The 27,494-nt window shown below is 50.5% G+C and overlaps 1 protein-coding gene across 5 annotated transcripts in view; it reads right to left on the reverse strand.

Annotated features, from left to right (window-relative positions):
• Positions 1-27,494, reverse strand: part of casz1 (castor zinc finger 1) — a 520,923-nt gene that overhangs the window by 107,009 nt on the left and 386,420 nt on the right. For all 5 annotated transcript variants that reach the window (XM_070860582.1, XM_070860578.1, XM_070860581.1 and 2 more), the window contains 4 exons: positions 22,734-23,574; positions 16,035-16,076; positions 13,986-14,021; positions 12,217-12,288 (listed from right to left, as the gene is read on the reverse strand). In XM_070860582.1, the coding sequence (XP_070716683.1) occupies positions 12,217-12,288; positions 13,986-14,021; positions 16,035-16,076; positions 22,734-23,574 (991 nt within the window). The remainder of the gene's footprint in view (positions 1-12,216; positions 12,289-13,985; positions 14,022-16,034; positions 16,077-22,733; positions 23,575-27,494) is intronic.

Below are 27,494 nucleotides of genomic sequence, written 5' to 3' on the forward strand. Positions count from 1 at the left end.
ATGCGTCGTGGGTGGAATTCAGTCAGCAGAAGTGGAGCTGCTGTATGTGATGTTTTAAAACTTTAAAAAGTGATTCAATTTCGTTCAATCTCAGGCTATGAAGAACTCAAACGAATTCCAATTGAGGTTGCCATCGCGAGCAGCTCTGAGCTTGGTATCCTTGTAATAAGCAAGGCACAGGCCTCTGAATACATCCTTATTTCAACAGTTCGAATGCACGCTTGCATGTTCCATCAAAATTAAACCCGTGATTACTTCTATTTAAGAATTTGAAATGTTTCATTTATCGGTTTTCTAATGCCCGTGCATTTGCACTCCCCTCTGATTTCCTGCCAACTCCGATTTCAAGGGACGGCCTGCTCCCTGATTGCTGTGCTTGTAAACTAATGGTGGCGTTCCAGGTGAGGGAGATTACTTCTGCTGCAAGATAATGGGGCAGAACATTTTCTGCTAACTGGGCAATTTGGCTAATATGTCCCGCCTGGAACCTCTTTAACTATCTCCAAATAAAGAGCAGCGTATTCCCCTGCAACTGGACTAGTGCATCACTAGATAAGACAAGCTAATCAGAGCGGGTGGGGGAGGAGAGGGGAACTGCCAAATGACGTAAAATTAGCCCCCCCCACCCAAAACAAATGAATGCAGCCGCTTGGAAATTTGGGCAACTTCCACTTCTGACTGTAAAAAAAATATATTTTTTTGAAAATGGGAGTTTTGTTGAAAGGTTAACCCACGCTTTGCCCTCACACATGCTGCTGAACCGGCTCTATATTTCCAGCATTCTGTTGTGCCGTGCTGATGACTTTAGTGGCAAACACTGGGCCACCAGGGAGGGTTTCGGCCGGGCCCAGAGGGGGGAGGCGGTGTGCAGGGCTGCCTGTGGGTGGCCCGGCCGAACTCGTGGCCGCCATTGTCTGGGCCGACAATTAAAATAAAATGGCGACCGCGGCAGTGCGCCCTCCCCTTTAAGGGCGGACGCGCCCTGCCCAGCCTCAGGCAGCTTCTCGCCGGGGGAAACAGTCGGGGACACCGTGCGGTGGCCCATCAGCTCCCGCTGGGCAATTTCCCACACGGGGCGGAGAGGGGGTCGATGGGGTGGGAACGTCCACCGCACCACCCCCCCCCCCACAAAAAAATGAGTGCAATGCCGCGATTGTTGTCGACTCCACGCCGACTGAGCGGTGACTGCTTTCCGCGGCTCAATTTGAGGACAAACTGTGGGGACTCTGCTATCAGAAGCTTCACCTGATCCAGATTTTTGTCGGTCCTGCCATCCCTGAGTTTACAATGCTTACACCGTGTGTCAGAATGCGATGGAAAGCGCAACAAGGGGCAGCCCACACCAAGCGAACGTAGTTTACGAACTCTCCACTGTTGCCTTTCAACAAATCCTAAGCTCCTGTGGAAGGATGTACGGGAACAGCAGACTAGACAGTGTCATGGTGTGACTGTGGACTGAGCTCCAGAATTCACGGCCACATTTGGCTGCGTGAGACGGGAATGTAATGAAATAACTGCAATTTAAACTTCTCTAAATGGGACTGAATTTCTGATTAAATGAAATCGAAATATTGTAATATTAAAAAAAAAACTTTCCCAGGACAATATACTGATAACATTTAGTGTTTGATGACTAGAGTCATGAATAATGAAAGAAGTCATATTTTAATACTTGGACAGAAGTTCTGTGGATTGGAAGGGAATAGGAACACAAGAACATAAGAAACAGGAGCAGGAGTTGGCCACATGGCCCCTCGAGCCTGCTCCGCCATTCAATAAGATCATGGTTGATCTGATCTTGGCCTCAACTCCACTTTCCCGCCCGCTCCCCATAACCCTTGACCCCCCCCCCCCCCCCAATCCATTATCGTGAGAGGGAATGGGAAGAGAGACCTCCTCGGTGAGACTGCGATTGATAGATTTTTGTTAACCAAAGGGATTAAGGGGTGTGGGCCAAAGGCGGGCGTTTGGTATTAGGTTGCAGGTCAGCCCATTGATCTGATTGAATAGCGGAACAAGCTCGAGGGGCTGAATGGCTGAATGTGACTTGGAGTGGAGCGCACACTAGCCTCGTGTATAGTGGGATGTAATGAACGGGACGCAAGAGCAGACCAGATAGGTGTCTGACCCGCTGATGGTCCAGGTTAGCACATTGGCCATTCCGGGAGATCTGGTTCGTGTGCAAGCTGCCTGCTAAACCACAAACGAGTTGACGAAGAAGGGATTTATGATTTCGCTACAAATAATGGGCAGAGGAATTCATCTCCGCCCCCACCCTCGTAACTCTCTTGGCCTGCTGCCCATCCTTTCTGTTCCAATTAATTATCTTCCACCCCTTTTTCTGCTGACAGTGGACTCCCTGTGACAATATGGTGCGCCAAATATGCAAAACCAGCTCAATTACTCTGTTTATTTACATTTGACACAACCACAACATTAAATTAAAGATGTACCTTACCAACTGGAAAAAGAGCAAGTTGTAACAAGATGTGCAAATCCACCAGGGCTTTTACAGTTGACATGGGCTAGCAGGAATTCCCAACGTTCTCTTTCAAACATCTCAAAGCACCTTTCAGTATTAAACAGCCATAAAGGCCGGATTATATTTCCCCTCAGAAACCTTTATTTTCATATTTAAATCCTAAATCCTTTTACTAAATGCTGTTATTGTATTTCGCCTTCTATGACAATATTTATTTTGCATAACCGGTAATCTCTCCAAGGCCGAGATACATTTGCTTCAACCCCCACCCCTCCACACCCCCCCCGTTCTGAGTCTCTTAATAAAGTTGGAAAAATTACTACATTATCATTAAAACTGTCATATCTGGAACTCGTAGCTTGAAGGAAGAAGTAAAAACAGGAAATTAATGTTTATGGGTGTATCTGGGAAACTGTTGGTTAAAGATGGGAAATATATATATTTTTAACAATTCAGCCGACAGTTTTCATAAATTCAGTGCCAGCTGTTGTTGCTCGAACTCCCTGTGCACCCGACTGAAATGAGCCATCGGTAAACCTGTGGGATGTGGGCCTGTGTCAAGCCTCACTCACTGCAAGGGCTTTACAAAAAAAATAACTTTTGGACAGCATTCAAATGCAATTTGTTCTCGACACACCTCCCTCTTTGCAAGGAGTGGCGGAACGATGGTGGAGCCAGAGTCTCAGCGACGCAGCTGAGGTACGAAATGCCAATTTTGAAAACAAAAGGTTTTTTTCCCCCCAAGTGCTTTCGTTTGGCAGAGACCAGAGGTGCGTGGGATCAAGTCCCACCTTGGGAACTGGTGACAAAATGAATTTAGCAATCTGCGGGCTAATCTGTAAAAGCCGACCATGGTTAAAAGCCGACTCGGCTCACTCATGAACTTCAGGGAAAGAACCACCCGCCCCTACACCTGACTTCCGTGACGCTGACCCATGCAATAAACGCAGCCTCGCCAATGGTGCCCGCTTCCCAAGGACGCAAGGGTACGGCAGCACATTGGTTATGTCTCCAATACTGCACCTTCTACCCAAGACCAAAGTTTAGGGCCTCTGCTCGTTTCCATTATCTACTGTAGGGTACGGTAGAGTAACATAGTGCTTATGTTACTGGACCAGTTATCCAGAAGCCTGGACTAATGATCCAGACACCCGAGTTCAAATCCCACCACAGCAGCTGGGGAATTTAAATTCAGTTAATTAAATAAATCTGGAATAAAAAATCTAGTGTCTGTAAGAGTGTCGTAAAAACCCATCTGGTTCACTAATTTCCTTTAGAGAAGGAAATCTGCTGCCGGTCTGGCCTATTTGTGACTGCAGACCCACAGCAATGTGGTTGACTCTGAAATTCAACTGCCCCCTCCCCTGAAATGTCTCACCAGACCCACTCAGTTGTCTCACCACCATCTTCTCAAGGGGCAATTAGAGATGGGCAATAAATGCCGGCTTTGCCAGCGACGCCCACATCCCGTGAATGAATAAACGAAACATTTCAGGAATTGGTTAGTGTATCTTACTGATCAATGGGCAACCATAGTGCCTGTGTGTCAGGAACAAAATAACTCGAATAATAGTGGTGCGCTGTCTACAGCCGCAACTTTAAAGGGGGCACAGCCTACCCGCCCACGTTGGAGGTCGCAGTTAATATTTACTAACGCAACAGCATGTAAAGCAATTTAATGTGAGATGAATTCAGTCCTGAAGTTAGGGCAGGCCACATTGTCCGCATGCCAGACACGAGACGCCCAAAGCAAGCGTTCTACTCGGAACTCCTTCATGGCAAATGAGCCAAAGGTGGGCAGTGGAAATGTTACAAAGGCACCCTCAAAGCCTCTCTGATAAAGTGCAACATCCCCATCGACACCTGGGAGTCTCTGGCCAAAGACCGCCCTAAGTGAAGGAAGTGCATCCAGGAGGGCGCTGAGCACCTCGAGTCTCATCCCCAAGAGCATGCAGAAAACAAGTGCAGGCAGCGGAAGGAGCGTGCGGCAAACCATTCCCACCCACCCCTTCCTTCAACGACAATCTGCCCCACCTGCGACAAGAGTCTGTAGCTCTCGTATTGGACTGTTCAGCCACCTAAGGACTCATTTTCAGAGTAGAAGCAAGTCTTCCTCGATTCCGAGGGACTGCCTATGATGATGATTCTGGCAGAGAGGATTGTGAGTTCAAGCCTCACCAGGGAGATTCCATCTCACACTGAGACACCCCACAACACTGTTGGGGAATATTATCCTTCAGGCTGTGAACCTGTCTTTGGTGGGTGGTGGCAAGCCCACTGCGAGGTGTAACCCTGTACCGACTCATACGCAAACCCATGAGAAAATCTTCTTGGAACCCTACTTCCTTCTGGGGCCCCATCAGCCGTGGCTCAGTGGGCAGCACCCTCGCCTCGGAGTCAGAAGGTTGTGGATTCAAGTCCCACTCCAGAGACTTGAGCACAAAAATCTAGGCTGACACTCCCAGTGCAGTGCCGATGGAGCGCCGCACTGTCGGAGGTGCTGTCTTTTGAATGAGACGTTAAACCGAGGTGCCGTCTGCCCTCTCAGGTGGACATAAAAGATCCCATGACACTATTTCAAAGAAGAGCAGGGGAGTTATCCCCAGTGTCCTGGCCAATGTTTATCCCTCAATCAACATCACTAAAAACAGATTATCTGGTCATTATCACATTGCTGTTTGTGGGAGCTTGCTATGCGCAAATTGGCTGCTGCGTTTCCCACATTACAACAGTGACTACAACAACTTGTATTTATATAGCGCCTTTAACGTAGTAAAACGTCCCAAGGTGATTGCCAAGAGTGTTATAAGACAAAAATTTTACACTGAGCCACATAAGGAGAAATTAGGACAGATGACCAAAAGTTTGGTCAAAGAGGTCGGTTTTTATTGGTGTCTTAAAGGAGGTTACACATCAAAAAGTACTTAATTCGTTGTAAAGAGCTTTGGTACTTCCGATGGTCGTGAAAGGCGCTATATAAATGGAAGTCTTCCTTTCTTAATTGAAGTGAGATGAGCTGTCCCTTGAGCTAGCATAATTAAACACCCTCAATTAGTAACTGGACAGCACACGGAACAAGTGAAGCTGAGCAGTTTCCGCCTCTCCTCACTGCTTCCACTCTCAAACCCAGCCCATGAAAGGCACTCGAGTTCTAGTGACGCTCATGTTCTGAGTCTTCAGTGCTCCACCGACCACGATACTCGGCCATCCCTGATGCTGCATCGGTCATTTATGCATTTTAAAAAAAAAACCTCCCCGTCCTTTCTTTTTCTCTTTCCCATGGCAGCTGGTGATGAGTCCGTCATTCACACCCCATCTCGTTCCATTACCATCTCATTTTTGCTCACAACACTTTTGTCTCTCTAATCTCCAATTCTGCCCTATCACCGACCTCCCCTTTTGTTCTTCCCTCCCCTCCCCCTTTCCCTACCCTTGCACTTCCTTAAGAATCTGTTACATCTCAAACTTTTCCAGTTCTGACCAAGGGTCACCGACCCGAAACGTTATCTCGGTGTTTCTCTCTCCACAGATGCTGCCTGACCTGAATAAGAACATAAGAATTAGGAACAGGAGTCGGCCATACGGCCCCTCGAGCCTGCTCTGCCATTCAATAAGATCACGGCTGATCTGATCTTGGCCTCAACTCCACTTCCCCGCCCGCTCCCCATAACCCGCGACTCTCTTATTAACTGCTGAGATTTCCAGCATTCTCTGTCAGTTCTTAACAGCAACATGTTGCTATGAATTCTTGAACAAAGAGCCCATGAAGCAAATACAATACAGCATCCATAAACGCGCATTGTTTTATCAAACTTCCAATCCTTCCCCTTTTCCCAAACATCAAAGGGTTCCTGCAGCAGACACTGCACTTGTCAGTCACTGGCTGCAAGTAGTTAAATTTAAACTGGCATGTTCAAAGTTACTATAAAACTCGTAACTAGCTACTGTGGTGTTCATTTCAAATGGCGGGCCCTCTAACCTTGGCGTAATGAATATTTTAGACCGACGTTAGCAAAGCATATGCGTGTTTATCCTCCAACTCGGTATTTTTGCCGTCAAATGTAAGCATTTCTTGTAGTCCTGTGCCAGAAAGTTATGCACTCTCAGTGCACTCCCAGACTCATCGCATATTGACAATGATGGGCTGTCGAACCCCCTCAATTATAATGAAAAACATACAGATAAACATTTGGATTGCCCCTGCCAAAAGCACCATCTGCCAAGGCAGTAAAATCCACAGGAAAAAGCTAACTAAGAGATTTATTTTTTCAAAAAGGAGATTATCTCGTGGTTGCTTTTTAGCGATCACACTGCAGAGTTCATTTAGCTAATTGAATACCAAAGCTTCTGTATTTTGGGCACATTAAATGGTTTTAAAGCAAAAAAAAACACATGAAATGCAGTTCTCATTTTATGATGGCATTGGCCCCTGGACAATTTCATCTGCACCACATCAGTCTAATTGGCTGATTATATTCGCTGACAATTAAATATTAATGATGTAATGACACAGTGATTGCTACAGATCTCAAATGACTACAATACAGGCATTTTGACATCTATATAAAAAAAAAACTCCAGTCTGGAGGGTGGCATAAAACCCTTTGAATTAACGGAGTTAAGGGGCAGACGTCAAAAATACTGAGTCAGAAGATTTGGGTGTTTCCCCCTACTACTTCTCGAAATCTCGGTGCCTCATCAAATTAGAGGCAATCTTTCAAGGCCAGTCTCAAAACAGTCCTGAAGCATCGGAGCAACATTTGCCGTGTCTGAGTGCTTCAAATGAGGAAATTGAAACAAAATCGCGGCTTATCTCGTACCAGTTCGACCATCAGCGTGGAGATGTTTAGACAAATTTTATGTATTATGCAGAGCAAATATCAAAACAGAGGGCCTTGGCAGATGCAAGTGAGGCCTCATTAGAAATTCCTTAATTAAATCTCTGTCCTAAATGGAATCAGCTCCTGGATTTTCTTGCAGGCTACTGTGTCTGTTTGCGGCAAATATTTAGTTAAACTTGTATCAGGAGCACATTTCTCTCTCTACAAGGTCCTAACCCTGAAATAAATACAGCAGGCCCATCTGATATGAAACCCTGGCGTTTCCGTGCGTGTCTCAGCCACAGCAACTATCCGGAAAAACAATCCTTCCTACTTCTTCCTCCGTAGCATACAGTTACACATAAAACTGTGGTGTCAAAATGCTCGTCCTGATTCTCTCTCTTTATTTTTTTGGGACGCTAAGGGAATTTTTTTGGACACTTTAAGAGAATCAAGGGATCGGGTGGGAAAGTGGAGTTGAGGACAAAGATCAGCCGTGATCTTATTGTAGTTCAGAGAAGGGCCACGAGATTGATTCCTGAGATGCAGGTTGGGCCTGTACTCATTGGAGTTTAGAAGAATGAGAGGTGATCTTATTGAAACGTATAAGATTCTGAGGGGGCTCGACAGGGTAGATGCAGAGAGGATGTTTCCCCTCGTGGGAGAATCTAGAACTAGGGGGTGTAGTTTCAGAATAAGGGGCCGCCCATTTAAAACGGAAATGAGGAGGAATTTCTTCTCTCAGAGGCTCGTGAATCTTTGGAATTCTCTGCCCCAGAGAGCTGTGGAGGCTGGGTCATTGAGTATATTTAAGGTGGAGATCGACAGAGTTTTGAACGATAAGGGAGTCAAGGGTTATGGAGAGCGGGCGGGGAAGTGGCGTTGAGGCCAGGATCAGATCAGCCACGATCTTATTGAATGGTGGAGCAGGCTCGAGGGGCCGAATGGCCGACCCCCTGCTCCTATTTCTTGTGTATGTGTCCGAGAAGTTGTGGTCGATATTTTAACGCCTGCATTTTGTAGGTATGTATTCTAGTCTTTGTTTTGACTTTGGACCAGTGCAGCTCCAGTAAAGGTGGGGATTAGATCGCTGCTGCAATAGCTTTGCTCTCCCTGTGTTATGCGCAGCTCTGCTTCAGCCAGATACAGCTTGCATGTTCTTGCATTCTTCTAGATTCAGGCCCAACGCAAGGGTCCCGATCCCCAGCAGCAGGACCACTATAGACAACCTGATCTCAACAATGCCATCTAATCCACGCAGCAGTGTCCGTAAAAGTCCAGTGCTGACAGTCCATATCCCTAACAGAAGAACATAAGCATTAGGAGTAGGCCATTCGGCCCCTCGAGCCTGCTCCGCCATTCAATAAAATCACGGCAGATCTTCTACCTCAACTCCACTTTCCTGCACTATCCCCATATCCCTTGATTCCCTTAATATCCAAAAATCTATCGATCTCTGTCTTGAATATACTCAAAGACTGAGCCGCCACAGCTTTCTGGGGCAGAGAATTCAAAAGATTCACCATCCTCTGAGTGAAGAAGTTTCTCCTCATCTCAGTCCTAAATGGCCAACTCCTTATTCTGAGACTGTGACCCCTGGTTCTAGACACTCCAGTCCGGGGGAAACATCCTCCCTGCATCTACCCTGTCAAGCCCTGTAAGAATGTTGAATGTTTCAATGAGACCATCTCTCATTCTTCTAAACTCTAGAGAATATAGGCCTAGTCAACTCAATCTCTCCTCATAGGACAATCTTCCCATCCCAGGATCTTAACCGATAAGGGAATAAGGGGTTATGGGGAGTGGGTAGGGAAGTGGACCTGAGTCCATGATCGGATCAGCCATGATCGTATTAAATGGCGGAGCAGGCTCGAGGGGCCATATGGCCTACTCCTGCTCCTATTTCTTACGTTCTTATGAATCAGTCTGGTAAACCTTCGTTGCACTCCCTCAATGGCAAGTATATCCTTCCTTGGGTAAGGAGACCAAAACTGTGCACAATACTCCAGGTGCGGTCTCACCAGGGCCCTATACAATTGCAGTAAGACGTCTTTACTCTTATACTCAAATCCTCTTGTAATAAAGGCCAACATATCATTTGTTTCTTAATTGCTTGCTGTACCAGCATGTTAACTTTCAGTGATTGGTGTACAAGGACACCCAGGTCCCTCGGAACTCCAACATTTCCCAATCTTTCACCATTCAAAAAATACTCTGCTTTTCTACTTTTCCTACCAAGGTGGATAACATCACAGTCCTCCCCATTATATTCCAGCAATATCAATGGAGAACTACCACAAGCAGTTATCGTGCCATTATATACTATGGCTCTAACCACAATGCTCGTGCTCGTCCTAATGCTAATGCTGGGACATTTGCAGTGGCTGGTTCTTTGAGCTGAAACAGTGAGGTTCAGCACAGATCTGGGGGTGATGTCCCCCTCCTCTCCTCACTCCACCAGGAGCAGTGGGTCAGCACAGGGCTGTCCAAGGTGGGCAGGCCAGACAATGGTTCCATTCAGGCGCACACCAGATTTTCTTGCCAGTTCTAAGACAGCCAATGCAGTCACATTTTTGAGCCTGGATCACAACCGATAGCGCAGCAAGCCTCTCGCACACAATGGTCCTATCGGTGTCTGTGTGAATTGGACAGCAGGTGAATGAATTCAAGCAAAAGGTCGGAGGCTTCCCGAATTCAGCTTGGGATAGAAGAACAGGTTGGCACTCTTTTACTGCCTTGGAGTCAATCCAACAAATACCTGTTTAACACTTGGCCACAATGAAAGTTTCATCTGGAGCCAAGTCGGCTTTACCGTTTGAATGTTCTGTCCTTTGGCCGTATGGGAACTGATCTAAAATGGAGAGGGGCCAGTTTTCCAGTCTTGCCCTCCCTCCCTGGGGCTGGCAGAGGGGGGATGAAAATTGGGCCTGCCGCTGTACTCGGGCTCCTGGCAATGAGGCCTTCTCCCTGCTGATAAGCAGCAGCAGAATGTCCTGCAGGCCTCTAAATATTCCGGGAGGGCAATTAAAATGTCAACTTGCCTGCCCATCTTTGGCCTGTCCCATGTCCTCTGGTCAATGGCGGAGTGGGGGAGGGGGGAGAAGGACACAATGCCAGGTGTCACTGGGCTGCCCTTGGGTTAGGCCACCCAATGAGAGGAGTCTCAGGAAGATAAGGTTCAGGGCGCCCCTCCCACCTTATCTGCAGACCTGCGCGAGCATCGTTTACTCCAGGTCCAGGCCCAGCTCCTGCTCCCTCGGGGAAGCTCTGGATAATCCCAGGGGAATGTACAGAGGCGGAGTCTAAGCAGACTGGGAGCTCTGACCCCTTTATTCCCCTGGTCTTTGTGTCTGGGGAGATGGGAGAATTGTCCCGTTATACCCTATCGGGGGCAATTTTGACTTTGGACGATAGTGAAGTATCTTCAATAGAAACAAAGATTATACCAGAAATGCGTTGGGTACACCTATCAGGAAAGGATGAACAGGCTGGGTCTCTTTTCTCTTGAAAAAAGAAGGCTGAGAGATGACCTAATAGAGGTCTTTAAAATGATGAAAGGTTTTGATAGAGTGGATACAGAGAGAGTGTTTCCACTTGTGGGGAAGAGCATAACTAGAGGCCATCAATATAAGATAGTCACCAAGAAATCCAATCGGGAATTCAGAAGGAACTTCTTTACCCAGAGAGCGGTGAGAATGTGGAACTCGCTGCCACAGGGAGAGGTTGAAGCGAATAGTATCGATGCATTTAAGGGGAGGCTAGACAAGCTTATGGGGGAGAAGGGAATAGAGGATTATGTGGATAGAGTTAGATGAGGAAAGACAGGAGGAGGCTCGAGTGGAGCATAAACACCGGCATGGACTGGTTGGGCCGAATGGCCTGTTTCTGTGCCGTATATCCTATGCAAGAATCGGGAGAGATGTTTAACTGCTGGCTGAGCTGATAACGCCCATTTTACACTTTTGTCCAGAAGTTAAAATGACCCTGTATGTATCCACACAGTTGAAACTCGGGGAAACTTCTCTCGACAATCGTGATTGCGTTAAAAATTTAGATCCTTGCAACTTCCACCTGGACATGGCTCAAGATGGGCAGAGTGGGACGTGGAGACGGTCAGTTTGGACATGCCGCGTTGACTTACAAACGCCACGGGAAAACAAAAGCCGCCTCGCTAGTTATTCAGCCAGCTCGGAGTCCCTGGCCAAAGACCGCCCTAAGTGGAGGAAGTGCATTCGGGAGGGCGCTGAGCACCTCGAGTCTCATCGCCGAGAGCATGCAGAAAACAAGCGCAGGCAGCGGAAAGAGCGTGCGGCAAACCAGTCCCACCCACCCCTTCCCTCAACGACTATCTGTCCCACCTGTGACAGGGACTGTGGCTCTCGTATTGGACTGTTCAGTCACCTAAGGACTCATTCTAAGAGTGGAAGCTAGTCTTCCTCGATTCCGAGGGACTGCCTATGATTTGTGAATGGTTCTGTTCCGATTTGTGTTCTTGGTGAAGTCAGGTAGAGTGTCCCAGCCTGAGAGAAGTACCCCTGCGCGTGGCACCAGTGTGGTCTCTGCACTTCTAATCCATGATGCTCACGGCCTCACTCACTCAAGACTCGCAGGTTTGAGGACAATTTTGTGCTGTGGACTAGCCTTCACTGAGCACTGCATACCTTCAAGCAGGACTTTTAACATGTGTAACCTTCCAGCCATGTACCTGGGCGGACACAGAGATAAAGGGGACAGTGTTCGAACATGCTGCATCACCTCGTCCTCCATTCTATGAGAACCTCCGTGCAAAATATGCCAATTGGTGTGTTTTGCAAATTACTAAATGACTATGAAATGCAGCCAACACAGGACAATAAAAGCAGGTTGTGTTTCCTTTAAAAAAAAACTTTTTTATAGAATATAAAATTTGCATACCTGGCAATGTACTTCTGGTAAATATTCACGTCATCAGTAACAGCACCTGGCTTATCTGATGACAATCCATTCCTAATTTTTTTTTGAAAAAGCAAAAGAAAATGGAAGATTAAATTTCAAAAGGTTTCACGTTTGAAAAAAAAGATATAAACTGACAGGATGTGTCGAAGAGTCACTGCTTATTTCATGCTCTGTCTTTCTATCTCAGACTACGTGACAGTTTCTGGATGTTTCGGTGTCTAAGTATTGAAACTTCACATTAATTATAGATTTAAAACAGGGACATTATGAAAACAATTCACGTCGCGTTTTAACCCTTTGATGACTCTCCATCTAAATTAGGGATTGAACGGCAGTGAGTCTGAGGTGAATTCTACACAACTATATGGTTTCAATGGTCTCCGTGTGTGTGAGTGCGTCTGTACCTGTCCCCCGGCAACCCCCCTCCAACGAGAGCCAGTACTGCCCCTCTGTTACTGCCCCTCCCCTCCATAACATACGTAGGCTGTGAGTGTTCGTGTCAATCTGCGAAATCGCTTCGGGGAAGGGACCAATCACGACGAAGAATAATGGGCGTGTTACATCCCAGATGCACAATAGATATTTAATGTCACAAATGTAAAATTACAGGAAGTTATGCAAATTCTGACATAAGTCAGACATTCAGTATTATATAATATTTATGCACTTTGATGCCCACACGTTTCAGTTCTACTTTACATTCAGTTTACATTGTGAAGTAGGTTTTAAAATGACTTGGTTTGAGTTATACTGGGGCAGAAAGGGTTCTCCCGAGCACCAGGAGTGGTGAAATCATAAACATGTACTTTACATATTGCCCGCACCGTGCAGAGGAAACCTTCCTCAAAGTGTTTTTGGCATCCACATTTTAAAAGATTTTGGTCGGGTTACAAAATATTGCGTTGTTTCAAACCCACGTGGAAATATTTCAAACTTTTCAATTGCATGAGAATAAAGATGGCAGTGCTTTTACCCTCCCCGTTTCCGGTTACGTTCCATACTGGGATATGCTGAGGGACGTCTGTACCCCTGGGTTTGTTGGGGCCTTTCTTGGGCGTCAGCTACCAGTCCAGTAAAACCTCCAATGGTTTGTTTTTGGTTAGCTGCCCCATAAACCCAGTAACAGTCTCCAAACCAAAACACCGATCAATCCCCTTAAGTAATGTCCATTGGGCTGATCAGGAGTGGATACTCTCTTCCCAGTAGGAACACAACCCATTGCCCTAAGCAAAAATCGACAAGAGCCCAGCTCAATGCTAGTGCAGAGGAATAGTCAGATAGCTTGACCCACTGATAGCATTCTTGCTCCTGAGTCAGAAGGTTGTGGGGTTCAGCCCCACTCCAGGATGTGGCGAAAGGGAGGGGGGGGGGGCGGGGAAGTGGGACTAACTGGACTGCTCTTCGAAAGAGCCGGCGCAGACTCGATGGGCCGAATGGCCTCCTTCTGTGCTGTAGGAATAGTGTCAACCGTGACTCAGTGGGCAGCACTCTCTCTCGCTTCTGAGTCAGAAGGTTGTGGGTTCAAGTCCCACTCCAGGGACTTGAGCACAGAAATCTAGGCTGACACTCCCAGTGCAGTGCTGAGGGAGTGCTGCACTGTCAGAGGTGCTGTCTGTCGGATAAGACGTTAAACCGAGGCCCCGTCTGCAAGATTCCATGGCGCTATTTCGAAGACTCCCCCCAACAGCTCCTCCACCCTCCCATCATTCGTATATGCAAGGCACAGTCTCATTCTTACAGTCACTTACCGGTTAACTACAGACACATTTGAACTGGGCAGCCTTCTGCAGAGAAATAAAGACAGATATTAGCCTCCCACAAATGCACTTTGCAGATATAGTTTTTCTGTTTTCCTGGGCCAGCTACTATTCCTGGACCAAGAGGACTCGAATTCCGATCGGTCCCTTCTTGCCATAGCTCAAAAGGAAGTGCAGGAGTGTGCACTGCCCCTCCGACAGTGCAGCACTCCCTCAGTAATGCCCCACCGACAGTGCAGCACTCCCTCAGTACTACCCCTCCGACAGAGCAACGCTCCCTCAGTAATGCCCCATCGACAGTGCAGCACTCCCTCAATACTGCCCCTTCGACAGTGCAGCACTCCCTCAGTACGGCCCCTCTGACAGTGCACCGCTCCCTCAGTAATACCCCACCGACAGTGCAGCACTCCCTCAGTATTGCCCCTCCGACAGTGCAGCGCTCCCTCAGTACTGCCCCTCTGACAGTGCAGCGCTCCCTCAGTAATGCCCCACCGACAGTGCAGCGCTCCCTCAGTAATGCCCCACCGACAGTGCGGCGCTCCCTCAGTACTGCCCCTCCGACAGTGCGGCGCTCCCTCAGTACTGCCCCTCCGACAGTGCGGCACTCCCTCAGTAATGCCCCACCAACAGTGCAGCGCTCCCTCAGTACTGCCTCTCCGACAGTGCGGCGCTCCCTCAGTACTGCCCCTCCGACAGTGCGGCGCTCCCTCAGTACTGCCTCTCCGACAGTGCGGCGCTCCCTCAGTACTGCCCCTCCGACAGTGCGGCGCTCCCTCAGTACTGCCTCTCCGACAGTGCGGCACTCCCTCAGTACTGCCCCACCAACAGTGCAGCGCTCCCTCAGTACTGCCTCTCCGACAGTGCGGCGCTCCCTCAGTACAGCCTGGGTCCCGCTCTCCCTCTGAGGCACTGACTGTTGATCAGGGCCCTTTTCCACAGGCTGGCATTAACCCTCCGGGATGTAGGTCCAAGTGTGTCAGCCCCAACAGTGAGGACCAACATGCTGCTGAAGGGGAAAGACCCGACCGTGTTCTGGCCAATGGCGCGCACGTGCACATTCCAGCATCCGTGTCTGGGCGGCAATCCGGAATGGGAATACCGTTCTTGGTCCCACAGCCGCCACAGCTGAGAGCCACCAGGTCAGGTCATGAGCCCGGGTACGAGTGCCATATTGGTCAGTGTCTCCACCAATCGGGTCACTGGGGTGCTCCTCCCGCGCCCCTGTGGAAATGGCCAAGCTCATGAACTCGCTCTGTAGACAAATGCAGGACGTTAAAGTCTGGAATTATTCCCACTTTATCGCAAAGGCCTGCTCGTGCTGAGCTGCCACACTGTATATCTCCAGGAACTTGCAATAACAAGATCGGACAACACAAAAGGAGCATTTTTCCAATACAGCAATATAACATAAGAGGTTTTTGTTCAGAAAATTCTCCTGCACATGCTCTTCACTAGAACTGACTTCCTTTCCAGCCAAATGCAAACCCAGAATTCAAGCCATATTTTACACTGTTCCAGTGAAGCAAAGACTCTCTACCGTTCCTCCATGGTATTACACACATTCACAGCTATTTGATGCTGCATACTTAACAATGTGGTATCTCTTTAGAAATCATAAATCAATATATGTGACCGGATAGTCAGATAGGAACTGTGCACATTTGCTGGAATATGAAGCGTAGATTTGGAATGCCCAGCTCGATATCAATATGGCAGCCGAGCTGTCCAAAAATGTGCCTGATAAATCTGCTCTTTCATATTAAGCATTTGCACATTTTTTTTGAAAATGCTGGCATGAGAAACACACTTGCACATTATTAAAGCTGGAAAGGACAGTCAATACTTCAAGAGTTAAACTCATTACAATAATTTTTCTTTGCCGTATTGCCACAATCATAAAACGCAATTACAGTAATGGACCACTGTGAGACAAGGTCAGGGGCAGCGCGCTAAGGTTCTGAAGGACTCTTCCTTAAACAATTACAGTTAAAGCTATACAGCTCGTGGGTGAAATAGGTAAAGATCGTAAAACACACATACCCGAAAGAGTCATCCAATAAAGGTTCGGCTTTGCAAAGGCGGCTGTTTGAGAAATTTAAAATTAAGTTAATAACACTCATGTTTTTGAACTTCAGCTGAAGGTCAATCAACAGTAGGGCATCGATTCTATCACCGCGGCCTCAGCAAAGTATCACAGGCGTAAAGCAACAGAACCGAAATACGAATGCAGGAGGAGATGAAAGCAAGTTATTTCACCGAGCACTGACATCTCCTCAGACCCACTCCCCTGCCTGCTCCGTCTCCCCGAGGCATCACTGACTATCTGAAACAGGCACAGGTCTCTCACCCAGCACACAGAAGGTGCATTCCTCACCATGGCCTCTGTCGGGTGAGACGTTAAATCGTCTGCCCTCTCAGGTGGACATAAAAGATCCCATGGCACTATTTCGAAGAAGAGCAGGGGAGTTATCCCCGGTGTCCCGGCCAATATTTATCCCTCAACCAACATCACTAAAACAGATTATCTGGTCATTATCACATTGCTGTTTGTGGGAGCTTGCTGTGCGCAAGGTGGCTGCCGTGTTTCCCACATTACAACAATGACTACACTCCAAAAGTACTTCATTGGCTGTAAATGGCTTTGAAACGTCCAGTGTTCGTGAAAGGCGCTATATAAATGCAAGTCTCTCTTTCTTTATGACAAAGCCCCCCACCCTCCCATCAGAAATATGACGAATAAAAGCCTATGGCAGTGTGTCAGGGCGAGTGTGTGTGTGAGTGTGTCAGGGTGAGTGTGTGTGTGAGTGTGTCAGGGCGAATATGTGTGTGAGTGTGTCAGGGCAAGTGTGAGCGTGTCAGGGCGAGTGTGAGCATGTCAGGGCGAGTGTGAGAGTGTCAGGGCGAGTGTGAGAGTGTCAGGGCAAATGTGTATGTGAGTGTGTCAGGTCGAGTGTGTGTGTATTAGGGCAAGTGTGTGTGTGAGTGTGTCAGGGCGTGAGTGTGTGTGTCAGGGGGGTGTGTGAGTGTCAGGGCAAGTGTGTTTGTGAGTGTGTCAGGTCGAGTGTGTGTGTATCAGCGCAAGTGTGTGTGTGAGTGTGTCATGGCAAGTGTGTGTGTGTGTGTGTGTGTCAGGGCGTGAGTGTGAGCGTGAGCGTGTCAGGGCGAGTGTGTGTGTGAGTGTGTCAGGGTGAGTGTGTGTGTGATTGTGTCAGGGCGAGTGCGTCAGGGCGTGAGTGTGTGCATCAGGACGAGTGTGTGTGTGTCAGGGCAAGTGAGAGTGTAAGTGTGTCAGGGCGAGTGCGTCAGGGTGAGTGTATGTGTGTATGTGTGTGTGTGTCGGGTGAGTGCGTCAGGGCGAGGGCGAGTGTGTCAGGGCGAGTGTGTGAGTGTGTCAGGGCGAGTGGGTGTGTGTCAGGGCGAGTGTGTGTGTGAATGTATCAGGGCGAGTGTGTGTGTGTGTGTGTCAGGGCGAGTGTGTGTGTGAGTGTCAGGGCCAGTGCGTCAGGGCGTGAGTGTGTGCATCAGGGCGAGTGGGTGTGTGTCAGGGCGAGTGTGTGCATGAGGGCGAGTGCGTCAGGGCGAGGGAGAGTGTGTCAGGGCGCGCGTGTGTGTGTGCGTGTCAGGGCAAGTGCGTCAGGGCGATGGCGAGTGTGTCAGGGCGAGTGCGTGTGTGTCAGGGCGAGTGAGAGTGTGTCAGTGCGAGTGAGAGTGTGTCAGGGCGAGTGTGTCAGGGCGAGTGTGTGAGTGTGTCAGCACGAGTGTGCGAGTGCGTCAGGGTGTCAGGGCAAGTGTGTGAGCACGAGTGTGTGTGTGTCAGGGAAAGTGCATCAGGGCGAGGGCGTCAGGGCGAGTGCGTGCTACACTGGACCCAATCAGTCTGTACCCTCGCCTTCCCTGCAAGTCCCTGACACAGCGCCCCACACATTGCTGCAGGGCCAGGTGTGGGCCATGGCGAGGTGTGGGCCAGGACCAGGTGTGGGTCAGGACCAGGTGTGGGCCATGGCCAGGTGTGGGTCAGGACCAGGTGTGGGCCATGGCGAGGTGTAGGCCAGGGCCAGGTGTGGGTCAGGGCCAGGACCAGGTGTGGGCCAGGGCCAAGCCAGGTGTAGGCCAGGGCCAGGTGTGGGTCAGGGCCAGGTGTGAGTCAGGGCCAGGTGAGGGCCAGGGCCAGGTGTGGGCCAGGGCCAGGTGTGAGCCAGGGCCAGGTGAGGGCCAGGGCCAGGTGTGGGTCAGGGCCAGGTGTGGGTCAGGGCCAGGTGTGAGTCAGGGCCAGGTGAGGGCCAGGGCCAGGTGTGGGCCAGGGCCAGGTGTGGATCAGGGCCAGGTGTAGGCCAGGGCCAGGTGTGGATCAGGGCCAGGTGTAGGCCAGGGCCAGGTGTGGGTCAGGGCCAGGCGTGGGTCAGGGCCAGGACCAGGTGTGGGCCAGGGCCAAGCCAGGTGTAGGCCAGGGCCAGGTGTGGGTCAGGGCCAGGTGTGAGTCAGGGCCAGGTGAGGGCCAGGGCCAGGTGTGGGTCAGGGCCAGGTGTGGGTCAGGGCCAGGTGTAGGCCAGGGCCAGGTGTGGATCAGGGCCAGGTGTAGGCCAGGGCCAGGTGTGGGTCAGGGCCAGGTGTGGGTCAGGGCCAGGTGTGGGTCAGGGCCAGGTGTAGGCCAGGGCCAGGTGTGGTCAGGGCCAGGTGTGGGTCAGGGCCAGGTGTAGGCCAGGGCCAGGTGTGGTCAGGGCCAGGTGTGGGTCAGGGCCAGGTGTAGGCCAGGGCCAGGTGTGGGTCAGGGCCAGGTGTGGGCCAGGGCCAGGTGTGGGTCAGGGCCAAGCCAGGTGTAGGCCAGGGCCAGGTGTGGTCCAGGACCAGGTGTAGGTCAGGGCCAGGTGTGGGTCAGGGCCAGGTGTGGGTCAGGGCCAAGCCAGGTGTAGGTCAGGGCCAGGTGTAGGCCAGGACCAGGTGTGGGTCAGGGCCAGGTGTGGGCCAGGGCCAAGCCAGGTGTAGGCCAGGGCCAGGTGTGGGTCAGGGCCAGGTGTGGGTCAGGGCCAAGCCAGGTGTAGGCCAGGGCCAGGTGTGGGCCAGGACCAGGTGTAGGTCAGGGCCAGGTGTAGGTCAGGGCCAGGTGTGGGTCAGGGCCAAGCCAGGTGTGGACCAGGGCCAAGCCAGATGTGGGCCAGGGCCAGGTGTGGGGCTGCAGCATTTATCCCTCTGTACGGTTACTGCTCACACTGTACAGGAGGGAGCGACAGCAGGCGGCTGTGGATCCAAATGGCAGTTATATATATCCTTCTAAAAGTTGTTGTGAGCTCACATTGTGACATCCATAATTCAGGCAAATACAATCATTTTGACATGTTTTTTTATGATATAATCCATTTTTCTTCCCGTGTTTGAAATGCAGTCAAAACTGTATTACCATTCGCACTTTATTTCTTTTCTGAGACGTAGCAATTTCCTAATGTATCGGAATGGCCCGGAATCCCAGCGTCAGCTGACACTTGCTCCCGCTACACAGCAAAGTGCCTGTAATGGCCAACGACCCGAAATCCATCCGCATTAATGGCAGGATAAAAGCCTCCTGGGTTGAGGTCAACCGAAATGGGGGGATTTGAATTCTCCCGGGCGGGGAAAGCAGGCTGGCGAAGCTAATTGTAGCATTCCCACTTGCCGATGGAAACAGCCAGGCGGCAGGGGGCAAGCAGTGGGAAGCCCGACATCCCCGAGACGGTCCGCTGGGCAAGTGCGAGGGCATCAGGTCTGCTTGGGGGAAAAGACTTGTATTTCTATAGCGACTTTCCTGACCTCAGGCCGGCCCAAAGTGCTTTACAGCCAATGGAGTAGTTTTGGCGTGTAGTCACTGTTGGATTGTGGGAAACATGGCAGCCAATTTGCGCACAGCAAGCTCCCACAAACAGCAATGTGATAATGACCAGATCATCTGTTTCACTGATGTTGATTGAGGGATAAATATTGGCCCCAGGACACCGGGGATAACTCCCCTGCTCTTCTTCAAAATAGTGCCGTGGGATCTTTTACGCCCACCTGAGAGAGCAGACGGGGCCTCGGTTTAACGTCTCATCCGAAAGACGGCACCTCCGACAGTGCGGCACTCCCTCAGAGTATCAGCTTGGATTTTTGTGCCCAATTCCTTGGAGTGGGACTTGAACCCACAACCTTTTGACTCAGAGGCGAGGGTGCTGCCCACTGAGCCACGGCTGGGAGGGGGTAGAACCCGGGGTAGGGGGAGGCTGACAGTTCCCTCTGAGGGGCCAGGAGCAGGCAGTGCGCAGGGTCCCTTCGAGCAGGGTGTCACTGTCGGACCTCCGCTGGGGGGCAGCCTCCGGGCTAATGTGCTGTCGGGGTCTTAGTGACGGAGCAGGACCCCAATTGGTCCCCGCCGTAACTCGGGCAGACATTTCGCATGCCTGAAAAATCAGGTAGGGAAAGATCACGGCTCGGAGGGAAAGGAGTGGGTATCTCACCCACCTTATATCAACTGCCCCTCTCCCCACCCCACTGCCTAGCTTTTTCCCGGTCGGAGGGGGGAGTTAATGAAACAAACAAAAGTTTCGAACTCAGTACAGGGATCGGGCGACGAACCTGGGACCTCAGTGGTCAATGTGCCGGAGTAAATCGTCACAACTTGCATTTATATAGCACCTCTGACGTCCCCAGACGCAACATCCCCCGGCCACACTGTTACTTTCTGTTAAGTTAGCAGCATTATGTCCGGGAGCGCACTGGTGCCTCGGCAGTAGGTGATCCCTGATGCCTGCCAGTGGATCAGACTCAGACTTGTGGCCGCCCTTTTTTGACGTAAAGCAGTTTGAGAAACCGACTGCGTTGGCGCAGGGCTTGGGTCTCGATCCGACCCCTGCCCGAGGATGGCAGGGCACGAGAGCACCTACCCCCGCCCCCCCCCCATCGCAAGTTGCTTCCCTGCGCCCGGTCTGGATGCTGGGCGGACTTCTCGGCTGGAACAGCCCCCCCCTCCAACTCAAGTTTGGGGCTCCCGTTCGCGCCCCATCCCATCCTTTCCTTCCCCTCCCACCCCCATCTCCCGGTGCAGCGATGAGGAACATCCATTTTAACATCACAACGCGCACTATTTCATTCCCGTTTCTTCTGTCTATTTATTTCAAAACTCCTGCGTTAACAGCGCAATGAAAATCATTTTGCACAAACACGTTAAACCGGGGCTGCACCTGAGTGAATCAATGTGCACTCCTTCAGCCAGTTGGAAAGATCAACTTGGTTGTGTGTGCGCATGTGTAAAGGTTAAAATCATTATTAATGTAATCACAGGACATTTTACCAGCTCAAAATAAAATGAACCCTGTGCTTTGAGATGAAAACCAATTTCCGACATAATAGGCTCATTCATTTTGAATACAATATGATTGAAATTATTTTTCACAGTGACGCATACGCACTGATGTTCTACAATTTATTAGTGTGCAACCTTTATTTACTCTCCTTGCTGTTTATGCTGCTGGTATCTGCCATTTTTCTGCAGCAATGTCACGCCCAGCTCAAGGTGCCGAAAAGCCTGGAATATACTGTTGCCGGTGAGCATTAAGGCGTTCACATGACATTCCCCCATATTCATTATTTTAACGATGCTTTAACTTAATTAGGATTATCACCTCCGCTAGGACACCGGACAAAAGATTCTCATCCAAACGTATTTTGTCTGCTCCCATCTCTAATTGTCATCTCTAGGTTTAAATTTTGACAATCGCCTTCTCCCTGAAGAATTTCAAGGAAATCCACTATTTTTCAATAGAATTTACAGCACAGATACAGGCCATTCGGCCAACCCGGTTTACGCTCCGCACGAGCCTCCTCCCGCTATTTACTTCATCTCACCCCGAGCAACGTATTCTCCGATTCGCGAACCTCTCTTTCAGTGCATCAACGCTAATCGCTTCAAGCATTCACTGTGGTAGCGGGTCCCACCTTCTCAGAGTAATGAGGGCGATAGGAATCGCTGCGCCTTTTTTTGGGGTTAGATTTCAAACGGAAAGAACCGACTGAGAATGTAACCGGATCGGAATTGGTGACACAGCGAGGGAACCACCCCCATTCTATAAAATCTTTGGGCTAGAAATCCGTGGTGAGGGTGGGGACTGGGGGCACTAAAGGGTTGGCAGCCGCGTGCGGCAGTATTCGCGGCGCTTGGCAAATTCCGTGTGCCAGTACCGGCGGCGCTGAGGAGTATCGCCGGGAGCGCCATGCCAGTGTGCAACACCCCCGGTATTGCCACGAAGCCACATTCGGTTTACGCTGCACCCGTAGCGCCCCCTAGTGACCCCGCCGGAGAAAGCCAGGCGCGCAGAGCTGTCCCAGGGCGCTACGGGAAGGAACGACAGCGTGAGGTCAGTGCGATTGATATTTTAAATTATTCTTTTACGATTTAACTTTATTTGGGGTGAGTAATGTATCGGTGACTTTTCTTTTCCAATTATGTTTTTTTGGCAGGGAGGCCTCTCTCAGGGAGCTCCGAAACCGGCTCTTTAGCTCGGGATAGTCAGTTGCTGACCCAGCCTAGCGCCCTATGGGACATGTGGAATGCTCCCCTTAGCGCTCCGCCCCACTCCCAGGACGCAACCGCGGAATTTTTTGTCGGCCGACGCAAACCGTTTCCCGACGCTAACTTTTTCCCATCGCCCGACGTTAGCGCCTCAAATAACCTTCAACTGAATTTCCCGCCGTTTTTGACCAGATCCACCGATCGGAGAGAGAGAAAAAAAATCTTACTTGACCGTGGACACGGTTCCGGTGGTGATGGAGTCGGTCTTGGAGAAGCTGGACTTGAGGGGGTCGGGACTGCCAAAGCCGACGGAGGCGGGGGACTCAGAGCTCAGCGCCGGGGTACAGAGGGTGCTGGTGAGTGGGGCGGCGGCCATGTTTGTCGGGGCTTTCACCATGGCCAGTTTCTGGATGTTCTTGACGTCGTACTTGGAGGGGCGGCCCACCTTGCCGGTTTTGAAGGCGATGGCTCCGCCCATGTCGGGGTCACCCTCACCCGGCTTGAAGAGGTGCAGGTACTTGACGTTCTCCAGGTCGTATTTAGAGGGCCGCTTGTAGGTGCCGCCATTCTGGGGCCGCAGGCTCTCGCCTGTCTTCAGCTTCTGGATGAAGTAGTCGTACTTGGAGGCCCGTGAGGCCAGGCCCTGAGCGGGGGCCGCCGAGCCGGAGGGGGCGGGAGGGGCGGTGGCGGTGGGGGGCACAGGTTTGGCCTCGCGGCGGAGGGAAGTCTCCTGCCCGGATTGGTGGGCACTGGGCGGGAGGGCGTCCTTGCCCGGGAGGGGCCGGGGTCCTTGCTCGTCGGGCTTGAGGGCGGGCAGCGGCCGGGGGAGGTGCTCTCCCGCCTTCAGCTTGCGAATGCACTCCTCGTACTTGGATACACGGACGCGCCTCGCCAAGACGTCCTCCCCCGCGCCGGCCGGCGGGCAGCTCTCCGAGCTCGCCGCGTTCAGCTTGTTGAAGCTGATCTTCTTCGCCAGCTCGTCATGCACGTTCTGGTCGTCGTAGCCGAACATTCCCAGGAATTCATTCATGGTCGTTGCTGCATAGTCGTGGAGCGTCGAGGCTTCCCCTGCGGGAGGGGGAGGGGGGGCAAGAAAGCGAAGAGTTAAACATTGCAGGGACATTCTGCACAGCTCTTAAGTTTTACGACTGCTAAATTAATTTGTAAAAAGTAATTAATACAGGGGCAAAATAAAGGGAGTTCATCAATGTCAGGAAAATCAATTTCGCTAAATGTTCCAGTCAATGGCTTCTCAGTACATTAAACAAAGTTTTCATAAATGTACTCTGCTCGTAGCTCTACTTAATATGTGCAAAGTCACCCTATCTGTTCGGTGTCTAGCCTTTATTGACCAACCGGTTTTATAAGGGCAGATTTTGGGGGGGGGGGGGGCTTTCCATTTTCTATTTTTCTTAAAACTCCCGCACTGACTAATAACACAACAGAGTCGATTCTTTTTTAAACAAAAAAAAATAATTCCTCTTGCAGTTTTGTTTCGCAAGTGCGAAAGAGACTTTCTTTTTAGGAATGTGAGACTAATTGTGTTGGCTCAGTCGGCAGTGGCAGTGCGAGGTTAGTCGGAGGGCTGGGATCAGAGACAATTGACCGAGCGCTATTTCACTGTCCACTGTAACTGAGGAATGAATGTATCACGATAATATTTGGGCTGTAGGTACCAACTGCAGGCTGAAGGTTCCTCTGCATGTCTTAACCGATAAGGGAGTAAGGGGTTATGGGGAGCGGGCAGGGAAGTGGAGCTGAGTCCATGATCGGATCAGCCATGATCTTATTGAATGGCGGAGCAGGCTCGAGGGGCCAAATGGCCTACTCCTGTTCCTATTTCTTATGTTCTTATGTCATTGGCAAATCTGGTTGGACGTATGCGTGGAGACTTCATCACATGACCTCCCACCTTCCTGGTCAGTCTTTTCCGCCCACATCTCTTCCCCCCCCCCCCACCACCAGTATTTTTATAACCCATAAACAACAGTGTTCAAAGAAAATGAAAGATAAAGGAGAGGCGATTGATGAGGATGTTACCGGGACTGGAGAATTTTAGCTACGAGGAAAGATTGGATAGGCTGGGGTTGTTTTCTTTGGAAGAGAGGTGCCGAGGGGAGACCTTATGGAGGTGTATAAAATTATGAGGGGCCTGGATAGAGTGGATAGGAAGGACCTATTTCCCTTAGCAGAGGAGCTAACAACCAAGGGCATAGAGTTAAAGTAATTGGGGGGGAGGTTTAGAGGGGATTTGAGGGGAAATTTCTTCAAGCACTTTTAAAATGTGGTGAGGGTTTCTGCCTCTCCAATCCTTTCAGGCAAGGAGTTCCAGACCCTCACCACATTTAAAAAGTGCTTGGATGTGCACCTGAAGAGCTGTAAGGAGGCTGATGGGGCCGGATCGTGGCTGTCATCGGGGACCAGCAATGGAGCGGTTGCAGGGATGGCCTTTCCCTTTAAGGGAGGGGAGGAGTCTCGGATGGCGGCAGCATGCATAGGCCATTGTGCATCGCTGCACCACTCCCACCCCGCCCGCCTCCTGCAGCGCTCCAGGAAGGACGAGGACACTTAGCACGCCACTTGCTTCCTGGACACCGAATTTAGCAAAAGCCAGGAACCATTAGCACCCGGCGCTAACTTTTCCAGCTTCCAAATGTCCAGCGCCCCAAACTTCCGCATTTCTCCCTCCCCCTGCCCCCAGTAAAGCCCCGATGATCATTCCCCCCGGGTTACTGCAGTGACCCAGGATATTAATCCTCAATCCTGGAGACTCCAGGAATGGCAGTCCCGGGCAGTTGTCAAACCGATCTGCAACTGGGCTTTGTGAGTGGATTTGCCACTTTGCTCATTGCCGATGGTGTTACAATTTTATTACACAGGACGGGGGCAAATTTCCCTTCACGTGTGAAACAGGAAGCGACGGGTGATCTCCACTGTCAGAAGTGACGTGGCATCCCTTTGATGGTTCAGTGGGGCTGGTTCTGTGGCTCTGAGCCGCACCAGCTCGGTAAGTCCCAAGTCTGTGCTGGTCTCGGTGCGTGGCTGCACTACCTCCTCCAGCACCTCCAAGCCGGGGAGATGGAAACCCGCTCAGGGCTCATGCGCCAAATCGCTGGAATGTTCACGCTGGCGTGTGGAGACTGAGTACGGGCGCAATCAGTGAGGCCGCTGTGGCTGAATAGCCCACTGATGCCAATTGTCTGCCTTCAACATGAAGAATGACAACTTGGAGTGCAGTCCTGGGGGGGGCGGTGGGCGGGGGGCTCACTGTAGAGCTGCCTTTCAGCATAAGTTGCCACCTTAAGGAGAAAGTCAGGGGGATAACTGGAAGGGAAGTCTGTTGGATGCACCTTGTGTTGGCTGACTGGGAAAAGTATCTCATACAACAATCATCAAAGCTGGTCCGATCAACCGAGCTCTCCTTCTCAGTTGGGGAAAATATTGTGCAAGATAAGAGTTTATTGTCGGGAACTTCAGGCTGGAGAGCCCGAGAGCTTTGGCTTGTAAGGAGCAACTGGAAGGGTGGGGGAAATACGAGCGATCGAATCTGACAGCTGTCACAGCCCATCATAGTGTTTTTGAGCAGTTTAAGATATAAGGAGCAATTAGCAAATTGGTGAGCCTCCCATTTGCTGACATGTGCTCGGTGAGTAAATCTCCATACGGGGGTGGGAGACTAACGGGGGGGGGGGGGGGGGGCTAATGATTTACCGCCCGGGGTCAGACGGCGGAAGCGACCCGCCCGGATACCGAGGGTGGAAACGGGTTTGCGGTGCGTCCTTTACTTTTCGCCCTGGGCCGGGGGGGGGGCGCGCACGGCGATTATGTCATCGCCATGCGCGCCCACCCTTTATCACCCTGCGCCGACCCCTTTGCGCCCCGCAGGACACGAGATTAGCGTGGGGCGACGCCAACGATAGCCCCGGCCGCCCTTAAAGGGGCCTTGCACCCCAGCCGCCATCTTTTTTTTTGTTGGCCGTGGCCACCAATGTGTAGTCTGGCACCCCCCGTCTTGGGTACAGCCGAAACCCTCCCCGGCTTGCCCGGCCGAAACCCTCACCGGCGGCACAGCGCGCGCCGGGATAGCGGCTGCAGAGTTCACAGCGGTCTTCCCCTTTAACCGAAAGGGAGGGACGTTATGACGCATCAGCGCAGCGCTTTCATCCCCATTATCGCCCCGTGGAGGCAAATCACCCGACAATACCGCCCCGCAGATTGGTTTGACTCAAAGACCCTATTCCGGGACATTTAGCTGCCCATCTCACGGGCGCTAAATTTTCGTTAAATTCAAATGGTGCGGCCCAATTTCACCCGCCATATTATTACAATTTAAAACACGGTTATATTGTCATTTCGAAAAATTCACACGGACCACACATCCATCAACATTTGAATTAACTTTCATTTGGACACAAGAATTCTGCCAAAATGTTCCTTCAAGGAACGGCCAGTATCAGACATTGCACCGTGTGACGGCAAGCTCAAAGACCAATCGGCATTCCAAGGTGTTTGTCAAGCCAGGCCAAGTGGCTTTAAATGTTGCAGTCCTATATTACCAAGCGAGAGTAACTTAGCAACATAAAGTGAGTAGAGGGTCCTTCACACAAAGGGTCTGTGGATATCTGGAACTCTCGTGCTCAAAAAACTGTTGAGGCTGGGGGTCAATTTAAAATTTCAAAACTGAGATCGATCAATTTTTGCTAGGCAAGGGTATTCAAGGTTTCGGAACCAAGGCGGTTAGATGGAGTTAAGTTACAGATCAGCCGTAATTTAATAGAATGGGGAAACGGGCCTGAGGCGCGGAATGGCCTCCTCCTCTTCCTGGTGTTTGTACTGGGATTCCGTTTCCCGAATACTCATCTTACTTCTTAAACAACTCCTGGTAAATTTAAAACTGACTAGAAGAATGGCAATTGACACCATATCTTATACAGGATAGAAGCCTCAGAGGCTCAGAGACATAAGAATATAAGAAATAGGAGCAGGAG

This window comes from Pristiophorus japonicus, chromosome 18 (assembly GCF_044704955.1).
Source record: "Pristiophorus japonicus isolate sPriJap1 chromosome 18, sPriJap1.hap1, whole genome shotgun sequence".
NCBI classification, from domain to species: domain Eukaryota; kingdom Metazoa; phylum Chordata; class Chondrichthyes; family Pristiophoridae; genus Pristiophorus; species Pristiophorus japonicus.